Raw genomic sequence first — 24829 nt, forward strand, 5'->3', positions numbered from 1 at the left:
TAAACAGCTCGTTTGGAGGTATTTGAAAATTGATTGAAGCCAATACAGAAGTATACGATTTTTGAAAAACAATAAAGCCATTTTCATTACTATTTTACTTCGTTTTTATTATGGGGCGTAAAATGTGAAGAAAAATGTATTTAAATAATGGAGGAAATAGCTAAAAAAGGTCGCGTTGGTTCCTAATAAATTATTTACTGACGTCTGTATAAAACTCAATTTCTTGTGGAAGATAAAGGACAAGACCGGTTGCAAAAAAAATTACAAAATCAATGCTTGTTGTATGACAAAACCGCAAGAGCCATTAGCACAGAAAAATATTTAAAAATCAAGTTTTTTCAATTAAGTTTGAAAGCTTGATTTATTTGGTTTTGGTTAAAGGTGAAAAAAGGCGAACTAATTTTAAAAAGAAAAAATGGCAAAAAAAATTGTATCTCGAAAAAACATTTCAAGAAAAGATACAATGGGGTTATGCACATCAGTGGATATTTTACAACGCATTCTTATCGTTTTTAAAATCATAAAATAAAACGTTTTCTTTAAAAAAGAAGGGCCGTATGAAATTATATGAAAGTAGTAACCTTTCAAATTTTTTTTTTATGCTCAATAACTAATCGGACAAGATTACAAGAGGGAGAAAAGTGGTTGCTACCAAATTAGTTTTTGCTGAAATTTTGTTAAAATAATTAGTTGGCAGAAATTTTTACATTTCTTCAGAAATATTCAAAAATAAATTTTAAAATTTTTTTGCTATAATTTTCTCTTTAAAGAAATTTAATGTAAGACTTTTGCTTACTTTCCACAGCCTTATTCTTTCGATGGGTTCCATATCATTATACTACGTGAATTTTAAACTGTTTTTTTTCGACTTTTTTACTTAAAAATGATAAAGAATGGTAAATTCAATGTTCTCGAAAATTTAGTTTGATACAGACCTCCCGTGCCTACTGATCTGGTGATAAGCTTGCCCTTAACCGATAGAATTTACTAGACTATCAATACAAAGAATTCATGTCAAAAATTGGAATAGTGTATTCAGACCAATTTTGTTTTCATGATATACAGAAAGCAGAGGTGTGACCAACATCAGGTCGCTAAGGGGCTCTCAACGATTTTGAAGAAATCAGCTCTTTTGCTGGTGAAACCGGGGTTATGACGGCGGTTTGTTTACGAGAAAACTGAGATTGTGTTGGTGATATAGGAAAATCATCTACGCAGCCGCTGTTTATGTTATTCCATTAATATCTGAACAAATACTGACTGAAAATCGTAAGAATACATCTGAAACGAAGGGCAGAATTCTGCTGCCGAGTCCCCGACGACGTGGCAACCGCACTTGCTCCCACAATTATGCTTTGTATGGCCAAAACTTGTAATCAGTGCACAAATATCGATTATTCCATTAACTTTGGTAGTTATCATTCCTGCTTTATAGTCTCAGTCATAATCAACATGAACGTCTTTAAAATCTATACCATCTGTTGCAAGCACCGGCTTTATTAATCACCGTGCCACTAGCAAGCGCTTAAAAGTTTAGCCTGTGTGATATTATATATATTACGTGGGAAAAGAAATTTGAGAAGCAGATTAAAAACTATACAGCCCTAAGGGAAATACCCACCATCCTATAGGTAATTAAGTGTCTGTATTACGCGTTGAAGCGAACTCAATGATGACGGGTTCCAAAAACCATGTACCCGTTATTTTTCTACTAAAAACAAGAACTTAAAGTTTCTCGTTAGCTCAGCTGCTCTGCTAAGGAGCATTCTTCGATTATCCACTTTTTCCGCTCTTGTAAAAATTGTTCATTTTTTAGTTCTAATTCCGATATTATCTCGTATACATCTTTAACCCAAGTAAAAAAATAATTGTAAATAAATAATTATAATCTCGAAAAAATATGTTACGAAGTACTTATAGAAAAACAACGAGATGTTTTTTATATTTTATTTCACAAGGCTGCCCACGGGCACGATCAGAAAATGGTAGCTTAACTATAAAGTTTACTTTGCATGTAAATTTGTTTTCCTTCTTCACCCCTCTCGGGAGCATAGAGCCTCTACAAGACTCAGTCCTGCGTTGGTTTCGTTAATCTGTTTTGTTTTCTGACAGGGTAGGTGAATAGCCTGCCGCTACCAGTCCTAAGTAGTGGGAATGCCCACTTGTCGTTGCCTAGGAACAACGCCTTCTTACTGCTTGGAGCGCCCTCTATGTTTCACATTGTTTTGGCAGAAGGATCATCGGTCAATTTCGTGTGTCTGCGCTATTACCGCGGTCGCCCGCTTCCTCTCGCTGGCGCCACTGATGCAATGTGTAACTGCGTTTTTCCTGGTTCTTTGCTTATTTTTTTGCATGTAATTAAGTCGCATTGAAGTATAAAATTTAATACTTACCTGAAATTATAACAAATGGGCTCGCTTATCGGCAAAAAATTCAAATAAACAAAGATCATCCAATACTTTTTTTCCTTTGTTTTCGATGACTTAAAATGAATGCTGAGACATCCGCTTACCTTAGAGAGTTAAGGAGAGTATAAACTCAAATGTTAAAGTGAATGGAATATAAACTACAATTTATTATATATGGGTAAGATTTATTCCACTATGGGATAAATACTTGATTTCAGTCATCTACGAATGAATTTGCACTTTCAGTGATTAATTTATTGAAGTGATCAAGAGGAATAGTTGCGGTCGCTGCAGGTGTGAAGCAACGATTAACTTAACAGTTTTCAGAGCATTTACCATACAACCAACCAGGTCGATTTCTTAGAAAATTAATTTGCTTTAGTAGCCCAGGAACTTCATTGTTGCAAAATTTAATTTTAATATTTAGAAGAAAAAATAAACAAAAATGAAAGGAAGTCCACTTATGTATGTACAAGAATATTTAATAGCGCAAGCAATTATCAAAATACATAAAACAAACGATTGTTGAAAAACAAAAGCAATCACAAAGTCAATCTAAAACAAAGTGGACACTTGTGACACGTTCCCAAATCAGGACAGTGGTCAACATGCAAGCACGAAATGCCAAAAACAAAACAATTACGAGTGTAATCGCTAGTAGCAGAAGACAGGCAATTGTAATAAAAATTATTTAATTGAAGAACGAGATTATACGAGTGTAAAGTATACATGCGATGGCAATTAATTTGCAAGAAATACAAAATTTGCAAGTGTCACAGTTTATGTAACTACAAACAAATATTTTATTGTACTCACGTATGCAAAAAAGATTGTACGCGCGAAAATCGCATTCATCTGATGATAAAAATAGTAAAGTCAAAAACACGCATGAAATCGCAGGTATTGAGGTACGAGTACATGATTATAATTTTCCCTCACTTTATGAGTAATATAAGAATAATGCATATAGCGTTTAAAAAGTGCTGTAAGATGATTTCTGATATATGTCCCATAACAGAATTTTACGAGGATTGTTTTCTTGGAACATTTTAACCCCATAGCAGCCCTTTTTATGGATCAATTTAACACTACTTTTCAGAAAATTTCAAAAAGTGCATTTAAATTAAACATTTGAGCTCCAATATGTTATAAAAATGTTTGTTTAAAATGGCCTGCCTGCTGTCCTGACCTCAACCGAATTGAAAATGCCTGGGCAATACATTCACAATCGGCTGACAGAAAGGGAAGGTAGTTTGGTAGTGCTAAAAGGCTTATAAAAAACTTGATAAAATCGATGTCTCAAGGAAGATCGAACATAAGTTACTATGCCACAAATTTTAAACTAATACCAAGCATTTTATTTGGTCCTAAAGGTTTTACTTTTCTTAATAATTATTATAATTTAAGTTCGGAAAATGTGTGCTTATATCAGGATAATTTTAAAATATTTGTCATTAAAATGTAAATATTCAAAACATAAATTTTTAGCCCTACGCTGACAATAGAATTATATGAAATATAGTTGGTCTAGGATATTTTCGCGTGGTGTGATTCCTGGAGATTACTTGGCGGCTTGGGTTTTCAGTATCATATGATCACTTTTTTATTCCAGTCAAAAAATGTATCCAAAAAAATCCCAATGTTAACAAATTTTAGAACATTTTTCCACACTTTAAAAAAGTGAAAAATGCTAAACCATAACTTTGTTCTACACAAATAGTCTAGTCGTGCTGTACTTCTAAATAGAATTGTATGGTCGCTTTTCTGTTCCCCTCAAAAAATGTATACTTGTTGTACTGTGTAATTAAACTTCCCTGTGACTGTATTGACAGTTTTGGCGCATGCGTTGTAAAACTGAAAAAGGTAACCTTGTAAACAAAATCTTAAACAAACAAATATAGGAACCACCTGCGATGAGTCGACATAATAGCAAAGCAACAAAATCAACGGTACATTTACTTATTGAGACAGAATAAAACGAATAGTTTGTAATGTCACTAACAACAAAATGCAGCATGCCAGTACTTAGATCTGCATACATACGTACACAGGTATGTACCTACGAAGGTACAGGGAGCGTAAACGACATTTTCACAGTCATTCGACATACTGTAACAACAAATAACTAATAACTTTATTGTGTATATTTGCTTGATTTTGTTGGTGATTACTATAAAAAAAAAACGAAAAAAGGTAGCAGACAATCAAATAAACATTTTTGCGCTTCTTTAGCTAACAGTTCGCTGTGTATACGTAATGCAAGTAGCTTCACGCTTCATAATATTTTTGGTAATTGTTTTTTTTTTAATTCTCTTTTTTTTTTGTTAAATTACTAGTAGACGACCTCGACCATTGCGGGCGTAATAAAGCTACAAAACATTCAAAATCTCAGGTCATATTGTAAAAAGTACGGGTTTGTTTTACATTTCATTACAAATATACATATTTTATTATATAATTCAGAGTTGTACAGTTAGCGCTTAATTATTTCATATTTTTTAATTGAAGTGTAAAGCGATTTTGTGCAGCCTGAGGTCAAGCAAATCTAGATTATCGTTGATTATTCGCGCGTTTTTATGAAAACGAAAATATGAATTGCTTTTTTATGCGAAATTATATGCACCTTAATTACTCCATTTACTCATAAGCTACATACCCTAGCCAGAAAAAGTGTGCATGCAGTTTTTCTTTCTTAGGGCTTTTTCGTCAATTTTCACAAATATTATATATATATAATTATAATATATAGTTCTTATTAAAAAAAACCGTGTAAACCAGAATTTCAAACTTTGTTCGTGTTCGCAAAAAGTCAACAAATTTACAAAAAAAAATTTCTACAAAATTTCAAACTTTTTATGTAAGCAAAGTGTAAATTTGAATTGAGAATTTTCTTCCATGCAACGCCTTTTACAAGGTGACGCAAAATTAATCATCCAATTTTGTTTTAGAATATTTTTTTACTAAATAAATAAAAATATTTTGGATTATGAAAATCTTGCGCGAAATGGAACTCTTTATTTTTACCATTACGCTTTTGACCTTGCCATTGCCATTATCTGTCTAGTTCACAAGTGTCAACTATGAATTACGTACTACGCCATTTGCAAAAATTATAAGTTCTCCGGTAGGACGACTTTTTCTGCCTGGTGTTCATATGTAACTACATCATATAGTACATATATATGCCATTAAGTTTGAGGTGTTACCCACATGAATTCAGAATTTACTATGTAATGCTGGTAATTGGTGAAGCATTTAGCACTTATAATTTTTTATTTTTTAATTCAGAATAAAGCAGTTGAGGCATTCAATGTTCCAGCGTACATTTTCCACATCAGCTCTATTTAGTCAGTATAAAATAATTAGTACAATAGGTCAAGTACAAAGTTTATTTCGAAGATGAAATTAACATTTTTAGACATTTTTCACCATTATCTTTTCTATCCGCTTAAGAGATATATCAGCCTCGTTACGTTTCAGACAGTAATCAAAGGCGCCTTCTCGATGCAAAAAGGTTCATTTGCATCCATTTGTGTGGCATGAAGACGTCAAGCTTCTTCTTGAGGCCAGCCTTCTGCTAATAGTTCTGAACAATTTTCGGGCAGAGATTCAGCTTTTGAGCAATGAAATATTACAAGTCCAACCCTACTATTTTCATGATTTTTCTACCTGAGCGTGCCTTATCCTCGACGTCCATATTATTTAAACCATTGGAGCTACGGTTTTGCTCTTGAATTCAATATTGTATTGAGCCCATAAATCATAGAAATCATTTTGCCCGCTTACTTTGACTTTTCACCTTGATCGTAGTGGTGCCGAAGAAGTGATCCATTTTTCTACTTTTTAACTCCATTTTGGAAAGCTGTAAGACACAACTCGCTTCGTCAAACAAAAAATATCAACAATTGTTTTAACCGTAATGTTTTCTTTAAATCGCAATGTAATGTGACCCAATGCAATGTAAAAATAAATATCGTGAGATATGACTTCTTAAAATTATCTAGTAGAAAATAATCAGAACATTTTGAGGTCTTAGCTAGCCAAGTCTAGCTAATAATAACTGGGTATATTTAGAGTGGAGCAGGAAGTGGGCCCAAGATTGGAGTCCATATAGTCATCGAAACGGAGGGTCCCCAATAACTCCTTTAAGAGATGAATTCTCCGCGGTATTCAAACCGTTAATATGATCTTGGAGCTGGCAAAAAACTGTTTTATGCCGAGTTCACTGGAAATGCTTGTAATGCAGCCGTAATTCTGATCTTTAATTTGAGAATTTAATGTGGTACTCAGACTCATTTCAAAAGCTTGTTTTATCAACTTTTCTAAACCATTTTCATTTACATCGTAAACTATAAAAATATTCGTTTATTTACCTAATTTTACAATTATTTTTTTAAGTTTCAGTTAGAAGTCTAAAATGGAGGTAGGTGGATGGCGCTGATGATAATTTCTCCTATAGCAAATTTCTAAAATAATTCTTGGCATATAAATGAAGTATTTTTGAGAGTTTTACCACCAATTATCGAACGATTCAACTGAGCATTGGAGTGATGAAAAATTATGCCTACCTTTGCCTATGTCGTCAATGAAGATTGTGTTGCGATTTTCCAGTGGTACAACATATGGGTTTCCAGACCATTTCAGCCAAAACTATATTACGAATTTGTAAAATTTCGGAAACAAAGAATTTTTTTTTTCATAAAATGTTAATATAATCAAAAAAATTTTAGAACGTAAATTTAAGTATTCTTATATTATAGATCGTCAACCGTGACGACTCTATTCTTTGCGTTCGCGCCCTGGGAGAGGTATAGTTACGTTGCATTCATACTTTAGACGCGTTTTTCTCAAAACTATATTTTTCGAATTGGCGTACACGATAACTCGAAAAGTTATTGACCGACCTCCCTGAAATTTTGCACACATCTTTTTTATGACATTACTCTCTATGTGAATTTACAATTACAAAAATAGTAGGAAAATTCGCCCCAAAATTCATTTTTTTGTTTTTGAAGCATTTTATTCCGCGAATTTTTTTTTTTCATTTTTGTTTAATTCACATAGAAATTATGACATTAATAAACAAAACCATTTTTGGTTTTTTGTATTCAGGTCATTGACGCCGATGCTACAATGCCCGCCGATTGAGAAGCCCCGCTGCGATCTCCCTGGAAGAATTGAGTGTACATTCGCAATTTTAATAAATGATTTAAATAAAAAAAAATGTAATATTATTTTAATGTATAAATTAATTGTAAGCCAATTTTGAAAAATATATTTATATATTGACTTCTTCATTTTAAATAATTTTAATGAGAATCAGGGAAAATATGGCCGTTTACAGGTCCCCTTAATTCCAATGTGAAATCGGTGCTCCTATATAGCTGCGAATCCTGATCGCTTACATCCGTGCTTATCCGAAAGTTGTAAACATTCCTTAACGCCTTCTTGTGTAAAGTCTTGAAAATCTTGTGGCTTGTGGCGTAATTTCAAATCATCAATTGTTTAAATCGACCAACGGCCTTCCAGTCGAACTAACCATCAAACGCAGACGGTTTGTTCGGATAGGCCACACTTTGCGCAAAGATGCCAGCGAAGTATGCAAGGCTGCTCTGTTGTGGAATCCGCACAGTGTTAGAAACCGTGGAAGATCAAAACCTCTAGGCGACGCATAGTGGCTTATCAAACTCAAATGCAACTTGGAATTCTTTTGTCCTGGCCTTACTGCCAGACAGGGACTTAAATAATTTGACCTACCTGGAGCTACACCAGGTATTTGTATAGGAGTATGTATACATTAGGCCAGGTCGATTTGTGGGGAGGTAAAAAAATCGCCAATTGCTCTGTGAAAATCATATTCTAGGGATTAAAATAAGAAACTTTGCCGAAGGAACCATACCTCTAAAACGAATTCTGATGACCCCCAATTTGGGTCGAACTTTTTAGTTTCTTTTCTCATGTAAAGGCCAAAAATGGTGATATTTTGAAATGATTGTATGGGGAACCCCGCAGGGGAGTTCCAGGGGGTATGCCACTGGCATGGGTGGATCGGCCGTCCAAAGTTAGTGGGGTCGGTCATACATTTGGACTCGATTGGAGCACTCTAAATGGGTCAAAGTGGGATTTTTCGTTCGACCCAAATTGGGGGGGCATCAGAATTCGTTTTAGAGGTATGGTTCTTTCGGCAAAGTTTCTTATTTGATCCCTAGAATACGATTTTCACAGAGCAATGAGCGATTTTTAAATCGACCCGCACTAGTATACATATATTAGTTTGGAGAAAATCCTTTGGAGAAATCCATTATTTTTAAATTTAAATTTTTTAATCGATACTTTACGAGATATCGATCACTACAGGCATCTTCTGAGAAAATAATATATTTGCCTTTATTTATCTTTCGCTACTCAGCTCAAATTATTGCTCGCTGATTCTCCAGTTTCTCAATGAAGGTCCTTATCTTACTCTGGTCACACGAAATTCATTCACGGTATTTGGCTGAGTTCGGCGTAGATTTTGAATTCACTTAGCATTTGACTCTTAAACTTTGGCTTAGTCCTAATAAATGAATTTTTCATCATTAGTAAGAAGACTATGGAAAACGATATCCTAGTAATCTTTGTTTAATCTAAATTCAAGTCGCAATTCTTGCTTCGTACGCTTCATAGTTTCAGGTTAGCTGGAAGCCAGTTTCCCATAAAATGATTTTAGGCTTTACATGCATCTGAGTTCAATAACCCTCCCCAACTCAACAGCATCATCAACTAACTTTTAGACTCGCTCTTTATCGCAGTTTGTATTATTGATCTGTGACCTCGATTTCAGTATTTTGCATGCCCAAGTGTGTATATTTCTTAGATGAGGTCAATACAATATGACACTACCAAAACCGATAACAATGTAGGATTTTCAGTTGGTTTAAAGTGTTTACGTTTTTACTATTGCAAAATTGCCATATAAGTACAATAAATTATATGACACCGCCAAATAAACAACAGTAACCACAAAACAAATAATGGCATTTATTATTCTGCCTAAGCTTAGCCAAAAAAATATATTTACTTTGTGGACACTTATTAGTGGACACATAAGCAGCATGCCCATATTTTGCTTATTTTAATTTTAAAAATAATCATTTTAAAATTTATGAATATACATATTTTCATAAATTTATCTTTCAGAGGTCGATTTTAGAGGTGCGATGCCTAAATTATGACATTTTTCGAATAGGCAAACTTTTATAAAATATAGCTTTTTAACGCTGCTTAAAAAGGCAATAATTAAAAATTACGTATAATTTTACGTATAATTATAAATAATAAATATAAATTTTTAATTAAGATCAATTAAATATCTGCACTTTGACCGGCTAGTAAATTTTTTTCGCCTCTCGGAAATGCTGGCAAAATATATGCAATTTTGCTGTACAACAAAAAAACCAAATCAAAACTCCTTTTTATTCGAAAATTTGTACCAAATGAATATTACTACATATATTAACTTATTTGGTTTTACTAACATCATTAAATTCACAGCTAAGTGCATGTGCATGTACACATAAATTGCCAACGTATGGGTTATGCTGCGCGTGTGGTTCAAAGGTTGAGCTGCATTCGTAAACTTCAAGCGATTGCCTATTCAGATGCAGCACAAGACTCTTCAACACTTCTAATTGCAAACTAGTTTTTAGACATTGTTTAGTAACATTGATGCGAAAAATAAAAGCAACACAAGGCTTTTATTTATTTGTTATAGTATTAAGTAATTGGATTAATTTGATATAGTCATCATATATTTTTTTTTTTTTATAAGGTTAGGAAGAGAGTGGTGCCAAAGTAAAAAGTGGAGCATACAGATTACGGAAGCTTACGGGTAGGCCCGTTTTCTGTTTCATTTATTTGAGCTTTATACCACTGGAACCTATTAGCGCATAATAAAGTGATGCGGCTAACTACTTAATCTTTTGAAATTTTTTGAACCTTAAGGCTCTGCAGACTCTCGGGAAAAAACTTGAGCACGGGACTAAAAAATTACTAACTCCTAGACATAAATTTTATTAAATTAGAAGTATTTGATCAAACAAAAGTAGTCTTTAATGTATGGTGCAGAGGCGAAACCTTCGGAGTATATTTGATAAGTGCTTATAATGAACGAGCAGTTTCTAGAATAATTATTTTTATAGTAAACTTTTATTGAATTTTTAATATATATACAAAAAAACATAAATTTTTAATTTACCCATTCGTACTTTTTTATAATTATATGAACTTTTCTCGCGGCTAAAGGTCACCAGAATAAACTTAAACTGCCAAAGCTTCTTACGCTTGCAATCAAAATGAAGTAACGTTCAATACTACCAAATATTGGGCAAAATATTTGCAAAGTGAAGCGAAAGTTCGGAAATATGGCCTCTGAATTTTGAAAAAAAAAACATTTCATTCAATAAAACAAACCGTGCTGAGAAATTAACTTTGTAGATAGGTATGTTTGAGGGGAATTATTTCTTCTCTCCCATAACATCTTATTCCTTTATTGTTTATGAAATTCGCTACAGGCTTCCGATTCTCATCGTCTTCCATTTTCTTGAATTGCCACAAAAAAGTTAACGCATCATTACAATTTTCCTATAGCAGTTCCACAACTACATTAGTGTGACCAGAATTACTCTCAAAAACTCTCTCCGATAGCGCACGGAAAATATTTCTCCTGAAATCTTGCTGAGCCTATCGTCATTGGTGTCATGAGTAAGAAAATTGATTTACCAAGCCAATTTTTTATAGAAATATAATGTGCACTGTATTCTTTCAAAATTGAGTTGAAATTTTTTTAATTATCGGTGCCATGGCGCGTTATCATCATGCAAAATCCAAGAATTGTTTGCCCACATTTGCAGCCTTTTGCGACGTACAGCATCTCTCAAACGCTTCAAAACGGATAAATAATATTCTTTATTGACTGTCTGGCCCGATGGAAGGTGCTCATGGTGTACTGCGTCTTGGCAATCGAAGAAAACAGTCAACATTACCTTCACGGTACTTTTCGATCATAGGGTAAGTAGCCGTGCAGTTCACAAGAGTCAAATGTAATTGACGTACGACGCAATTTGCAAAAATTATAAATCTTCCGATAGGGTGACTAACTTTGTGTAACCTTGTAGAAGTCGAAAAATTTCCTTGGTTTCATCAATTCTTCAGAAAAAAATCGAAAAATTTCTATAGTGTTATCAGTCCTGATTAATTTAAAAATTTTTGTTACTTAGTCCAAATTGAGAGGCAGATGAATTTTTGGGGTTTTAAATATTTTTGGAATTGTAGAAACCAAATTTAGTAATAGTAGAATAAGCAACCTTTTATTGAAAAGCTCTAAAAGAGATAATGAACCCATTATATTAGTTTTAGTTGTAAAAACAAATTTTTTTTTTTAACTATAATGCTTTGTTCATAAGCCTGGCTGAAATTCAATTCAGTAAGCCGTAAAATCAGTTGTTTGTAAAATTCATTTCTCCGAATTCGATGTACTGAACTGCTCAGATTTCATAACCACTCAAATGAATATATGGCCGATTTTTGAATGGTCCTCCTTACTGTTTCAAGTATTTGAAGTGCATAATTCTCGTTTTAGTGCTGCCCCAGACTATTTAAAAAATAGTGTACCATATTTTAAGCTTTCCGTCCTATGCTCTAACTAAGAGCGGCACATGTTTAAAATTGTACACCTATTTTTGACTACGCATTGCAATTGATTATTGAAAGTATTGCCTTGAATTGTTGAAATGAATAAATGGTAATAATATTTTAAGCTTTAGTAAATACTTCGGATCATTGTTTTATAGGTTAGATTGAGTTAGGTTACATGATTGCCCCCTTGGATATGAGGGCTCACTTGAACAAGATACTGTTATATAAAAGATAATGTTTTTCATATTTTGCGCTTTTTCCTAAATGATGGATCAGCCAACGTCTTTCTATCAACAGCAACTTTGGCAAGCAAGCTAAGTATCAAATATTGAATTCGTGATTCGATTGTTAACTTCCTTTCCAGCTGATCTATGCCTATTTGTTTTTGTTCAATTGATTATTTAACGTTCCAACATATTTTTATATGAAGCGATAAAACAAAGGATGCTCCTATTTCACTTTGACCTTTAGTCACTGACCCTTTCACTTTTCTTAAACATAACTATTTTTTCCTAGTTACTACTTAAATAATAATTACGCGGATGAAAACCCCCATTGCAGCTCGCTAATCATAAGAAGTTTACAACTTAGAAAAAATACACGCAACATATGCAACCCGAAATAATATAATTTAACCTATTTAAGAAATATTATTTTTCCCCAATAGTGTATACTGAAGTAGCAAAGTACATACTTACACATTCATTTGTTTCCTGTAAATGTAGACACCAAACTATTGTTACAACAATAATAAAGGTTGCAGAAAAAGGTTAAGTTTTTGTGGTTTCGTTTGTGTTTTGTTTTACACGATTTTTCGGAGTTTCGCATAATAGCGCCATTGAAAAACGTTTAGTTTGGTAAAGTTGTGGAGTTAAAAAACTAAGATTCATTTTATGCCTCTCATACATTGTAAGAAAAACTACAAACATGTAAGATATTTAACATCGTTTCAAATGAACGTAATTCCACCTGTAGCGACGTATCCACACTCGAGATTTTGACATTAAAAGATTATGCTTATTATAGAGTTTTCCAATAAAGACGGGTTGAAATGGAGTACAACAAGAGATTTATGAGGCATTAATTAAATTCTCTTTTTACTTTAGAAGTCCATATATGCCACAATGCCACAATCTGGCATAAGACAAGGCCACACATAATCGCCGCGTCTTCGCCGTGACACAGATCAAATTTTTAATGACTGCCGCATAGATTGGACGAAATTTATGTTTGGGTTATGTTGGCTTTGAGGACATCGATCGGTTGCCGCTTGTTGGCATATACTTTACATATCTGCAACTTTAAAAAAATTTGCAAAGAACGGGGGCTTAAATTGCATGATCTTAATGTCCAATTAACCCTCATTTGTATTAATTAGTGATTATTCTTTATAAACACCTGGTTTTTTTACTGAATTTCTTGTGAGTAATTTTTTGAGTTTTTAATTCCTAATCTAATTTAACTGCTTATTAGCCCGTTGAATGGCCTCATTTTAATGTACGTATCACCTTCTAACGCAGGGCGATATCTTCGTTCTGTCTGTATTTTTCACTATTATTTTTGATTTTGCCATCGGCCATGGGTATTCGAAGATCTCTGTAAATGTTTCAGTAATATGTTCGAAGTAATTAATCATTATGGAAAGTGCTCTGTATGATAGCGATTTTAGAAGCAGTAATGCCCCAAAGCTGTGATTTGACATCAGTCACTGAAACATAAGCAATAGGCATCAGTAAGGCATCCTGGCCTCGACTATGTGTCAAAATCAAACCACCCCTATTCGAAAACTCTATATAGCGATTATCGAGATCGCATGATAGAAAAAATATTATGCGAATTTTCCAACTCAGCGATTGGGGAATTAAATATGAATTGGTTGGCCTACTTCTTGGGTTTTTTGTACGTTATCTACAGTTATTATATGAGAAATGGACTTATAATACTTTTTAAAAATGTAAAATACTTAAAAAAAAACTGAGAGTTGCTGAACTATAATTTTGTGCTATGAAAGTTATCTACTCATATCGAACTTTCAGGTTTATATGGTCACTTTTCTGTTTCAATCAAAAATCAAATAATACAAAGTTATCGAACTACCTGATCGACTTCTTTTTCATGATTTTCAGCACACTCTTATTTTTAGCACCCATTTTGCTGCATGAAAGGCATAAAAAACGCTTCAACCTCGGTCCCAACGCATTGTAAAGAAACACTTACAACATATACATACTTACATACCAGCATAAAACACAATCACTAGTCATCAACACCACAATAGTCAATGGTCCAAAAATTAATGAGCTACATACATATGTACATAAAATGGAAACATTGAAAAACTCTGATGCAAGCTGTTGCCATACTTGAAGCCCACACATCCAACAGTAGATATAATGCAATGCATACTATGCCATGCGGCATGCAGTTGCACAGCATATACTGCATTGTCAGTCGAGCTTGTAAATGCGGCGTATCTTAGCTGAGTCGAACAAGCTTTTCATACATGGCTTACTAGTTGGTGAGCGCAGCTTTAACTGCAGATCCGCCACTACTACAAGGCAGAAGACGGAACATGCGATTGTAGCCCGTCATTTTAGCGCAATAACTTTTGAACTTTTTTGCAGCTGTAATTTAGTGCTGGTCGATCAGTTGCCTACTCGACGGCCATACGCGCGGTTTACAAAATCAAGCTCTCCGAAAATACTTGCAATCGAACTGAATGACTTTTGCGGACCTGTGGTGGTGCTTCAATTGAAATCAATTAACTTCATACGTTTTATATTTGCATAGAAATTTTTCAAAAAATATTGAAATTTTCATGAAAATTAATTTAGAATTCAAATAAGCAAGATTTGATGGCAATAATTAAATAAAAAAATTATCAGCAAACCAAACAAAAAAATTATAGCGAGCGTCCAGTGTATCAATCAATCACAAACAAAAAAGTGCCTAACGCAGAGAGAAATGCAAGCGAGAAAGGCATATAAATTCAATTTCATTGTATTGAAAGAGAGTGGGAAATGTTAAAAACTACAGACCTGAGTGTATTTTTCTTTTATGAGAGATATTGAGTGCTGTGGACTTTTTCGATTAATAGGTACAAGTAGAAGTGTGACGCTTATTTTCTTATCGTGCTTTAATGGCCTTTCGGTGCACTCTGCTTATGACGCGCTAAAATTTTGCTCACGCCTTCGCTTATCAGAAGAATTATTTGCTTTATAATAGTTTCACAATTAAAATCATTAAGCTAATATACACAAATTGTACAAAATATACAACAATGTCTCCTCTTAATGAAGTGAGCATTTATACGTTGCTGAGAATGGCGTTCGTTTGGCAGCTACTTTCGTTTGGTGTCTACTTGGTCGGTCTGCTGGCCATCGCGACATTCTTCTTGGATAATTTCAAATCGCTTGTGTCGATAGTGAAGGCAATTTTGGAGCCATATTTTCAGCCGCAAGTGCCGCAAACGTTGGTGGAAAAATTTGGAAAGTGGGCAGGTTAGTAATTGTTTTTATACTACATACATTTATTATTTATTCCTTTAAAAGGTATTTATGTAGTAGGAAGTAGTAGTCGAAATATATATATATTATTAGTCAAAAAATATATATATTTTTTAATCAGTAAATCTACAATGGAGCAATTTACGATTGAATTCACATAAACTGGCATCATTTCATTTGAAAATTACCAATACAAAACAACAACAAAATGTACTTATTTACCAACAAAGTTTGCCAAACCATTTGCCCTTATTTGTGACCTGTCTTAATTTATTTATAAGTTGTTAATTTTGTAGAATTAAGCAATGCATTAAATTCGAATTTTTAGGTTGCCTTAAAACTTTAGAATTTAATTAATTTTCAATTCACTGTTTAGCTATGTACAAGGTGGCGCAAAATTAATCATCAATTCAAGTTTGCTTTTGAATAAGTTTTTTACTAAATAAAAAAATGATCTTGAGTGTTGGAAATCTTTATTTTGACCTTTACGCGCCTCATTGCTGGTCTGCTTAGTCACAAGTGTCAAATAGGATTGACATACGACGCCATTTGCAAAAATTACAAATCTTCCGATAGGATGATTACTTTTTGGCCGTTTTGTATAAGTACATAAATACATATAGTTACATATTTACATTTAAACAAAGTCTGTCCCAAAAGTCTCGGAATGTCTTAATATCTCTGTCTCAGTAGGACTCTATATTTTAGATCTTTTGGGCTTATAATTATTCATCTATCGTTTAATGGTAGCTGAGTTATTGCATCTAATGGGACACTACTTTTAAACCAAAAAATACGCTACCAACAAACTTATAAAAAAAAATTCAAAATAATCTTCACAGACGGTTCAAAAAGCGCTAACTAAACAAGCTTCAGGGTTATACACAATGATAAAATATTAAAAGCAAAGTCCTCCCTTATTACAGCACAAATTTTGCTGCAGAAATGTTAGCCCTACTTGAAACAGTATAATATGCCAGCCAAACACCTGGAAAATTTGCAATTTGTTCCGATTCTTTAGCCTCATTAGAAATGGTAAAAAAAATAAACAATAACAATTATTATACAGACTACATATTATATATAAGAAACTGATTACTGAAATTCAAAAATAAAATCGAACTTATATGGATAGCAGGACACGCGAAAATCCAGGGTAGCGAACTAGCAGATTTAGCAGCAAACAAACCACAAAACCGCCCACTAACTATGTCTCTGAACCTACACACAGATATTAAAAGTCGTATAACAAAAATATTCAAAAATAAACAACGCTCCATATTCGAACAAACCACAAGCTGGTACTAATTTGTTAACCCAATGCAACAAGCAATCAATGAACACACATTTACACATAATACTAACATAACTGAAATTGAAATTTGAAATTTGAAAAGGTCCTTGGCTAGAAAAGGACCTCGACCAGCAACAGGAGATTTGGTGGCTCCTAAAACACTCAGGCTAAAAAGCCCATTGTATTTAAAGCTCTGGAAAGAAGGTAGATAGTCAATGAGGGAAGGAGTATCGAGAAAGAGATAGGAAAGAATAGAGACAGAGATAGAGATAGTTAGTGCTGTGAGAATTTTTCAGATTCTTTGGTAAATCTGTAAATATCCTCCAGTTTTAGAGAACGAATATTATTCATTCTCATGACATCGGAACCCAAAACTCGTAGCCGTGCTCTAGCAAAGGCAGGACACTCACAGAGAAAGTGATCAGTGCCATCCGCCTCCTCCAAGCACGACAGGCACATTGGGTCCTCAATGATTCCAATGGTGTTCATATGCTGACCCCATGGGTTGTGTTCAGTAATGATACCGACCATCAACCGAACGTCTTTCTTTCCAAGTTTTAGTAGAAAGTTTGAAAGCTTTCTGTTCGGACTTGTCACAAACCACTTTGCAGTTCTGGAGCGTTCTAGACCGGATCATCGCTCTTTATGTAGATTGCCTACATAATCGCTGATCCAATTCATTATTCTTCCGGAACTGATTCCGATTATTGGCTCTGGCCCTTGTGGGGGAACCGCTGATCCACGGTTGGCCAATTCATGGGCAATTTCGTTTCCTTGAACACCGGAGTGTTCTGGAACCCATATAAGTATAAGCCTGTTTTGTCTTGCACTAACATAACCAGAAGGAAATAACAAAAATAATTAGACTGCGGCTTGGACACACACGACTAACACCGGAATATCTAATAAATAAGACGTTAATATCTGCAAATACAGCTCCAAACATCAAACACATCCTAGACGACTGTACACATTTAACAAACCACAGAAAATCACTAAAAAACACAAAACGTACTGACTTTTGAACAATTCTACAGAGAACATTATTAAACTTACAAGCTATTTAAAATATTGTAATATCCTAAATGAAATTTAGCTAAAACTCTAAGCTTATTGTATTTTATTTGTAAATACAATTGTTAATAAAAAAAAAAAAACAAAAAAATAGTCAATAATTTTGAACAAAGAAAGAATATTAAATTTTATTTCAAACTCGGTAAAATGGCATTTGCGGGGCACCAAATAATGAAAAAAGTTTACAGTGTACTTGTTTACAGTACTTGAGTGGTGGATCTAAAAGATTTAGAGAGGGTTGGTAAATTTTATAAAACCATATCGTGCCGGTCGTCCAAAATCTGTTGTGAACGAATTCATAAAAAAGAGCCGAAATCTTCATTGCGTTACATAGAAATTCGCAAAAAGTTGAAGGCTGTGTTCTATCGTAAAATGAAGAAGCTTTTGCTATCCCGAGTTCGACCAGAATACCGCGAAATTGGAAGTTGGCGCATTGGTTTACTCATTGTTCAACTTCAATAATCGACTTTTTTTTGGCAAAAAATGTCGTTCTGTTTATCAACCACTGCCCGTATTTGCCTGATTCAGTTTTTAGGTGTGAAAAAACTACATTTTTAGACTAAAATACTTCAACTTTGCCGAAATCTGTTGTTTTTCCTTACAAGCATTAGTCGCTGGCAAAAAATGTCAAGCAAAATAAGCAATAAAAAACGAGAAAGTAAAAGAAATATTTTTAGAAAAAAAAAAATACATTGAAATATGAATACATATGTATTATATAAAATAAAAAAATATTTATAGAACTAAATATTTTTCACAAAAATGATGCGATATTGTGATCACATTGACACAAGAGACAGATGCGTGTTAATTTTGCAACACAGTTTCAAGCCGACTCTGAACGGCAGATATTTTTTATAAGGAGCTTTTTCATGGCAGAAATACACTTGGAGGTTTGTCATTGCCTGTCGAGTGGCGACCGCTATTAGAAACAATTTTTTCTTCATTTTAGTGTTTTATGGAGATTTTAACCTACGTTCTCTTTGAATTCCGATTGGTAGTGATGCATCTATCCATCGGCTACAGCGGCCGCTAATCTCTTATACACTCAGCGAAATTCCAATATGGGCAACTGAGCAAAAAATTTTTTTTTTTTTGTAATAAAATAATCAGAAGTTGAATTTGTTTACCTTTCTGCATAAGAAAGCAAAAGTAAGAATAAAGGTAAGGAATTTATTTTAGCCTTTTATTATCAAAATTTAATCATTTTCAGGGGCGTAAAAGGAAAACGATATATGTAGGAAAACTAATATTAAACCTAAGAAAATAATAAATCTTACGTAAACAATATGAAATAATATTTAATTGATTGTATGTCCTCCGTTATTTATTTGTAACTGGTACTAGTCGTCGTGGCATCGAATTGACGATTGACTGAAACACACTAAAACGATTTTTGCCCATTCCTATTGAATAGCTTTTTAAGGTACAACAGGCTTATAACCTTGCGTCTGCTTTTATAAACTTGCTAGCTAAGAAGGATACAGAGGTTTTCCATTGGATTTAGATCTGGACTAACTGCGGGCCACTTCAGCACAGGAATATTTTTCGACGCGAAAAACTCCTTTTTACGCTTAGCACTGTGGACTGGAGCATTGTGCTATTGAAATGTCCAAGACTCACCGTAAAACTCTTCTCCGAAATTCAAGAAAACATTATCCAAGACCACTACATAATTTACTGCGTTCATCTTATGTGAAATTAAGCAAATTGGGGTATTACCACGGCAGCTGAAGCCCCCAGTTCGTTTGTCTAGCTAGCAAATATCACTCCAACACTTCTGACAACCATCAAGCACATCGAGATTAAATTATTTTTCATAGCTAAAAATGATAGATTGTCATTCATCATCCCAGAACTTATGATTATTGGCGAATTTAAGTCTAACGTGGCGTGGTGTAAGCTTCGGTTTGGCTAGTCTATTTTGATATTTTTAAATCGAATCTTCACTCAAAATCTGCTGTATTCTTCACTTCGTAATATTGTGAGAAAATTCATATCCAACTTGCCTAGGGCTGTTCTTTTTATTGACAACCAACCGTTTTATTTCTCTTTTACACCTGTCGTCAATCTAAGGCTTCGGACCTATTCTTTTAATTTTTTCATATCCAACAAGATTTTTCAAAAAGTTGTGTATGGCATTTTTATTTCAATTTACTTTTTGCGCTACTTTACGAACTAAGACTCCCGATTCGCCATAAGCTCGAATACTAACATAGCACGCTCCTCGATATATAGCTGGCATAGTGTCCCAAAAAGTTTTTTTCCTGCATGAAAATTATTTATTTTGCTAATGAAAACTACTCAACTTACCTTAACGAATCTTTCAAATTTTGAAATTTGTATAAAAATATCACACAATTGCCCCAACAAGAAATAAAATCTTAACGAAAACACTTGTCCTCATAACAATTTCCTTTGAGAAACTCAAATTTCAAGCAACGTTCAAACGTGACAGGTCTTGAAGCAAAAGGCAAAATAATTTAAAACTACCATTATTTCATGCACACATTTAAATGCATTATAAGTCCATTCAAGAAAATATTATACAGCTATTTGAGACAGCTATTTGGGACAGCTATTTGAGTTTGTCCCAATTTTCAAATTTCGCGGGATACGTACATTTGACTTTCGATCAGCTATTCCTTAGTAGTTATTTCGCTTAGTGTATTATCACACATACCTTCTGCTCAAATATGAACGAGACGTTATCAATAAAACGGTTCGCGGATGACATATGGCAAAAATAAATTTTTTGTTTTTGGTAGGACTGTTATAAGCTTACATGGCATATTTCAGCGTGATATGTCACATAATTTATTTTCTGTGCTATTGTAAACAAGTCAAGCTCGAGTGTGTTCTTCGAATTCTCTTTTATGACTTCAATTGTCTCAAAATCTTTTCCACGGAGCGGCAACTTGACCTTGGGAAACAGGAAAAAGTCACATGGAGCCATATCAGGCGAATACGGTGCTTGCGGAATGATATTAACATTATTTTTGTTCAAATAATCGCGAACAAGACGTGATGTGTGAGCTGGTGCATTATCGTGATGCAAGAACCATGACTTGTTGTCCCACAATTCCTTCCTTTTAAGACGAATGTTCTCGCGCAAACGCTTTAAAACGTCTAAATAATATTCAGCGTTAGCCGATTTTGCGATTTGTGCGATTTTCAAGCACAATTTCCTTTACTTTTCCGATGTTTTCGTTGTTTACTGTTGTTGCTGGCCGACGTTCATGAGGCAAGTTTTCAACCGATGTACGGCCCTCTTTGAACGATTTGTACCACTGGAAAACACGTGCACGCGATAGAGCAGAGTCCCCATAGGTTGTCTGCAACATTTTTAAGGCGTCTGAAGCCGAAATTTTGTTGGAATAACAAAATTTCAAACAAATTCTTTGTTCAACTTGAATTGCCATCGTTAGATTCGAAGAACACACTCGAGCTTGACTTGTTTACAGTAGCACAGAAAACAAACTATGTGACATATCACGCTGAAATTTGCCATGTAAGCTTATAACAGTCCTACCAAAAAACAAAAAATTTATTTTTGCCATATGTCATCCGCGGACCGTTTTATTGATAACGTCTCGTTCATATTTGAGTAGAAGTTTTATGCATTGGATTATATCGATTGATTACAAAATTGTAAAATGTAATGAACGGGTCAGTAAATCATCCCGGTTTTCACATATTTAATCTAAAATGCATAACCATACTAAGTACATGCCATTGAGATAACGATTAAAATTTTCTATCAATTAAATTTCAACATCAAAAAGCTTTGCAGCTGATTAACAAACCACACATAACAAAGTAATTAAGAAACTAGAGGCATATGAACTTGAAAAAAAAAAAATTGTTTCTGAATATTTTACAATGTCAAGGACTGATACATACATACATACATGGTAGGTAAGTTCTGGGAATGAGTCAATAAAAGATAAGTGAATTAAATTGCGAACAAAATGTTTAGACCTCCACCTACTATAACTATATGCAAGGATTCCAACGTTGCTTACACGAGTTGTAATAACCATGGTAATCGACCAAAGTTAACCCCTTCGGTACCTCAGTTACAGTTTCTTTAACCACGTGGGTGCGACAACGCATATACATACAATGAGGGAGGAATGAGCCGGCGAGCTCGGGTGTTAAAATTTTTGTGTAATACATTGGGAACAAGCCCCGAATGCTTAAGCACCGGCCAGACGTTATCAGCGGAAGCAAGCGGTCAAATTTACGCACGTATGAGAAGTTCCCGTCACCTCTTTCACGCAGATCGCCATCTCCCGATTCGGGCCCTTCCTTGAACCACCTCGCCCATTGAAGTACGCGATTTTCGACACTTTCCTCCGAGGGCTGCAATTTTCGAAAGATTTGATTGTTTCTCACCAGATTTATGATAAGAACCAAAGATGATATTGGCTTCAAACTTCAAGGTACCCTCTTTCCAGATATCAACTTACGACGCTATAACTAAATTACTAGAACTTAATCTTGCTACCTTTTGTGTGGCAATAAATTTAAACTGAACCTAAAATAATTATAAGTCCTACTCCTGTAACTGTACGCGAAACATTCGCCAAATTAGGGCTGTAAGGTGGATGACCCATTAATTCGATTTTTTAGTACTCAAAAAAAATTCATCGAATTATTAAATACATTCATAATGCATTCGAAAAAAAAATGCTTTACAGCAGCGTTCCTCGACATTGCCCAAGCTTTTGACAGGGTATGGCACGACGGTTTGCTATACAAAATTAAAACCACCCTCCCTATAAACTTCTACATACTTATAAAGTCTTATCTCAATAACCGAAATTTCTTCGTCAAGGAAGGAGATCATCCCTCCGAGCTCTGCGAAAGTTCAGCGGGCATTCGTTCCCCTACTCTACACATATGGCTTACCCGAAACTGAAGCAGTAACATTTGCTGATGGTACTGCATTTAGTAAGTGACACTTTTCCACAAGCAGCTTCTTCTAAACTGCAAAAGGGACTCGACAAAATCAACCTATGACTCAATAAATGAAGAATAAAGTCCAATGGACCTAAATCAGTACAAGTCACATTCACTCTCAATAATACTTGCCCACCAGTCAAACTCAACGATATGGAAATACCACAAAGCAATGAAACCAAATCTCTAGGAATGCATCTAGACAGAAAATTAACGTGGAAAGCACATATGTATATTCTCAAAACGAAAAACACTTGGTATTAAAATGAGAGACCTTCACTGGCTTTCAAATCGTCATTCCCAAGTTCCTGTCGAAAGCGAATTCCTCTTATACTCAGCAGTTCTAAAACCCGTGTGGATATATGGTATTCAACTTTGGGGCACTGCGGCAAACTCCAATATCGAAATTTCACAACGATTTCAGTCAAAAACATTAAGAATGATCACCAACTCACCCTACTACATTACAAATTCGCAAATACCCCGAGACCTCCAAATATCCACTGTTGCGCAAGAAATAGAGAAATATGCAAGATCCCACAATCTCAGGCTCCAAGCTCACTCTAACTCCGTAATAACGGAAATGATAGCCATTGTTTTTAACCGACTCAGAGGAAAATCCAGCACAGTTATTAAGTAAATATTGCTTACTGTATGTAAACAGCTTGCAATAAAAGTGTTCTTAAACAAAAAAAACTGCTGTATGAGCTGATACGTGAGATGTCGCATTGTCTTGATGAAGAATGATTCCGCTTCGGCGGTTCAGGAAAGCAAATGATTGCATACTACTCAGAATTGACTATTTTAAGTTTCCCTAGTGGTACAATTGCGTCATGACCCATTTTTCCGAAGGGGATGGGATGCTTTGAGGGGATACTTCCGTGAACAACTTTGAGGTGAGAAAGTTTATCTTGGAACTCCCATACTGTCGACTATGTTTCTGTTTACGGTTCATACGAGTATATATAGATCCAAGATTCGTTACTTATTACTATGTCATGGACGTGTGTTTTGAACCATCGCGTCTGAATTTCTTCAACATTTCTTTACCCCAATCGACACGACTCTTTGTTTGAGTAATTGTTAAATTATGTGGTATTCAACGGGAATAAATCTTCATGCAATATTGTTCCAAACTGGTTCCACAAATGTCCTAGGATGCCTCTACCTCATGATATGTCACATGACGATCTGACGTCATCAGTTGATGCACAGCAACGATTATTTCGGGCACAACAACCGTTTTTAGATGGCCTTTGCAAAACTTATCCTGCAAGGATCGGCGGCCATATTAGAACCCGTATACTAACGTTTCACAGTAGTTAAGTTTGGCGCTTCGAAGCCAAAAATTGAAGTAAGTTTATCAATGCACAATCATTTGAATTGAAGTATCTTAAAAATTAAAAAATATATATATATATTTTTTAAATTTTATTTTATTATTATTATTAATTTTTTTATTTTTTTTTTTCCGACAGTCTCCTTTAACACATAACAATTTTTATACGGTGGTAAACACCCAACGTGGTTACTGAAATTTAAAACTTTTTTTCTTAAATGTCCAGTTACTTGTGCGAATAAAATCTACTACGGAATTAATAGAAAAACGCTGTGTAAAGATTAATCCAAGAAGTATTTTTCATTCACTAAAGAAAAATGTGCATATACTCGTATGAGGTTTGTTCGCAAAAAAGCTGAAATTTTTTTTTTTTTTCAAAACTATTTCATCAATTTATGAAATTTTCAATAAGTCATCTATTTTGTCCCTTTCAGAATAGTCACCTCAGCTAAAAAACACTTGAGCCATAGTTTGTTCCAAGATCCGAAACACTACTGATGTATCAGCTTGAGCTTCTTCAGCGATGCGGTCTTTCAATTTTGTGAATAGAAATAAGGAGAAAAGTTGG

The 24829-nt window shown here is 34.3% G+C and overlaps 1 protein-coding gene across 3 annotated transcripts in view; it reads left to right on the plus strand.

The window, feature by feature from the left end:
* Positions 1-4327: 4327 nt before the first annotated feature.
* LOC129247485 (inactive hydroxysteroid dehydrogenase-like protein 1) overlaps positions 4328-24829 on the plus strand; it is a 36976-nt gene continuing 16474 nt past the window's right edge. Inside the window, exons 1-2 of one of the 3 annotated variants that reach the window (XM_054886623.1) lie at positions 4328-4459; positions 15383-15583. In XM_054886623.1, the coding sequence (XP_054742598.1) occupies positions 15406-15583 (178 nt within the window). In that variant the 5' untranslated portion in view covers positions 4328-4459; positions 15383-15405. Of the gene's footprint in view, positions 4460-4490; positions 4698-14809; positions 15584-24829 lie in introns of those variants that run through there. The other 2 variants (XM_054886624.1, XM_054886622.1) reach the window with 2 other exon arrangements.

This window comes from Anastrepha obliqua, chromosome 5, assembly GCF_027943255.1.
Source record: "Anastrepha obliqua isolate idAnaObli1 chromosome 5, idAnaObli1_1.0, whole genome shotgun sequence".
NCBI classification, from domain to species: Eukaryota; Metazoa; Arthropoda; class Insecta; order Diptera; family Tephritidae; genus Anastrepha; species Anastrepha obliqua.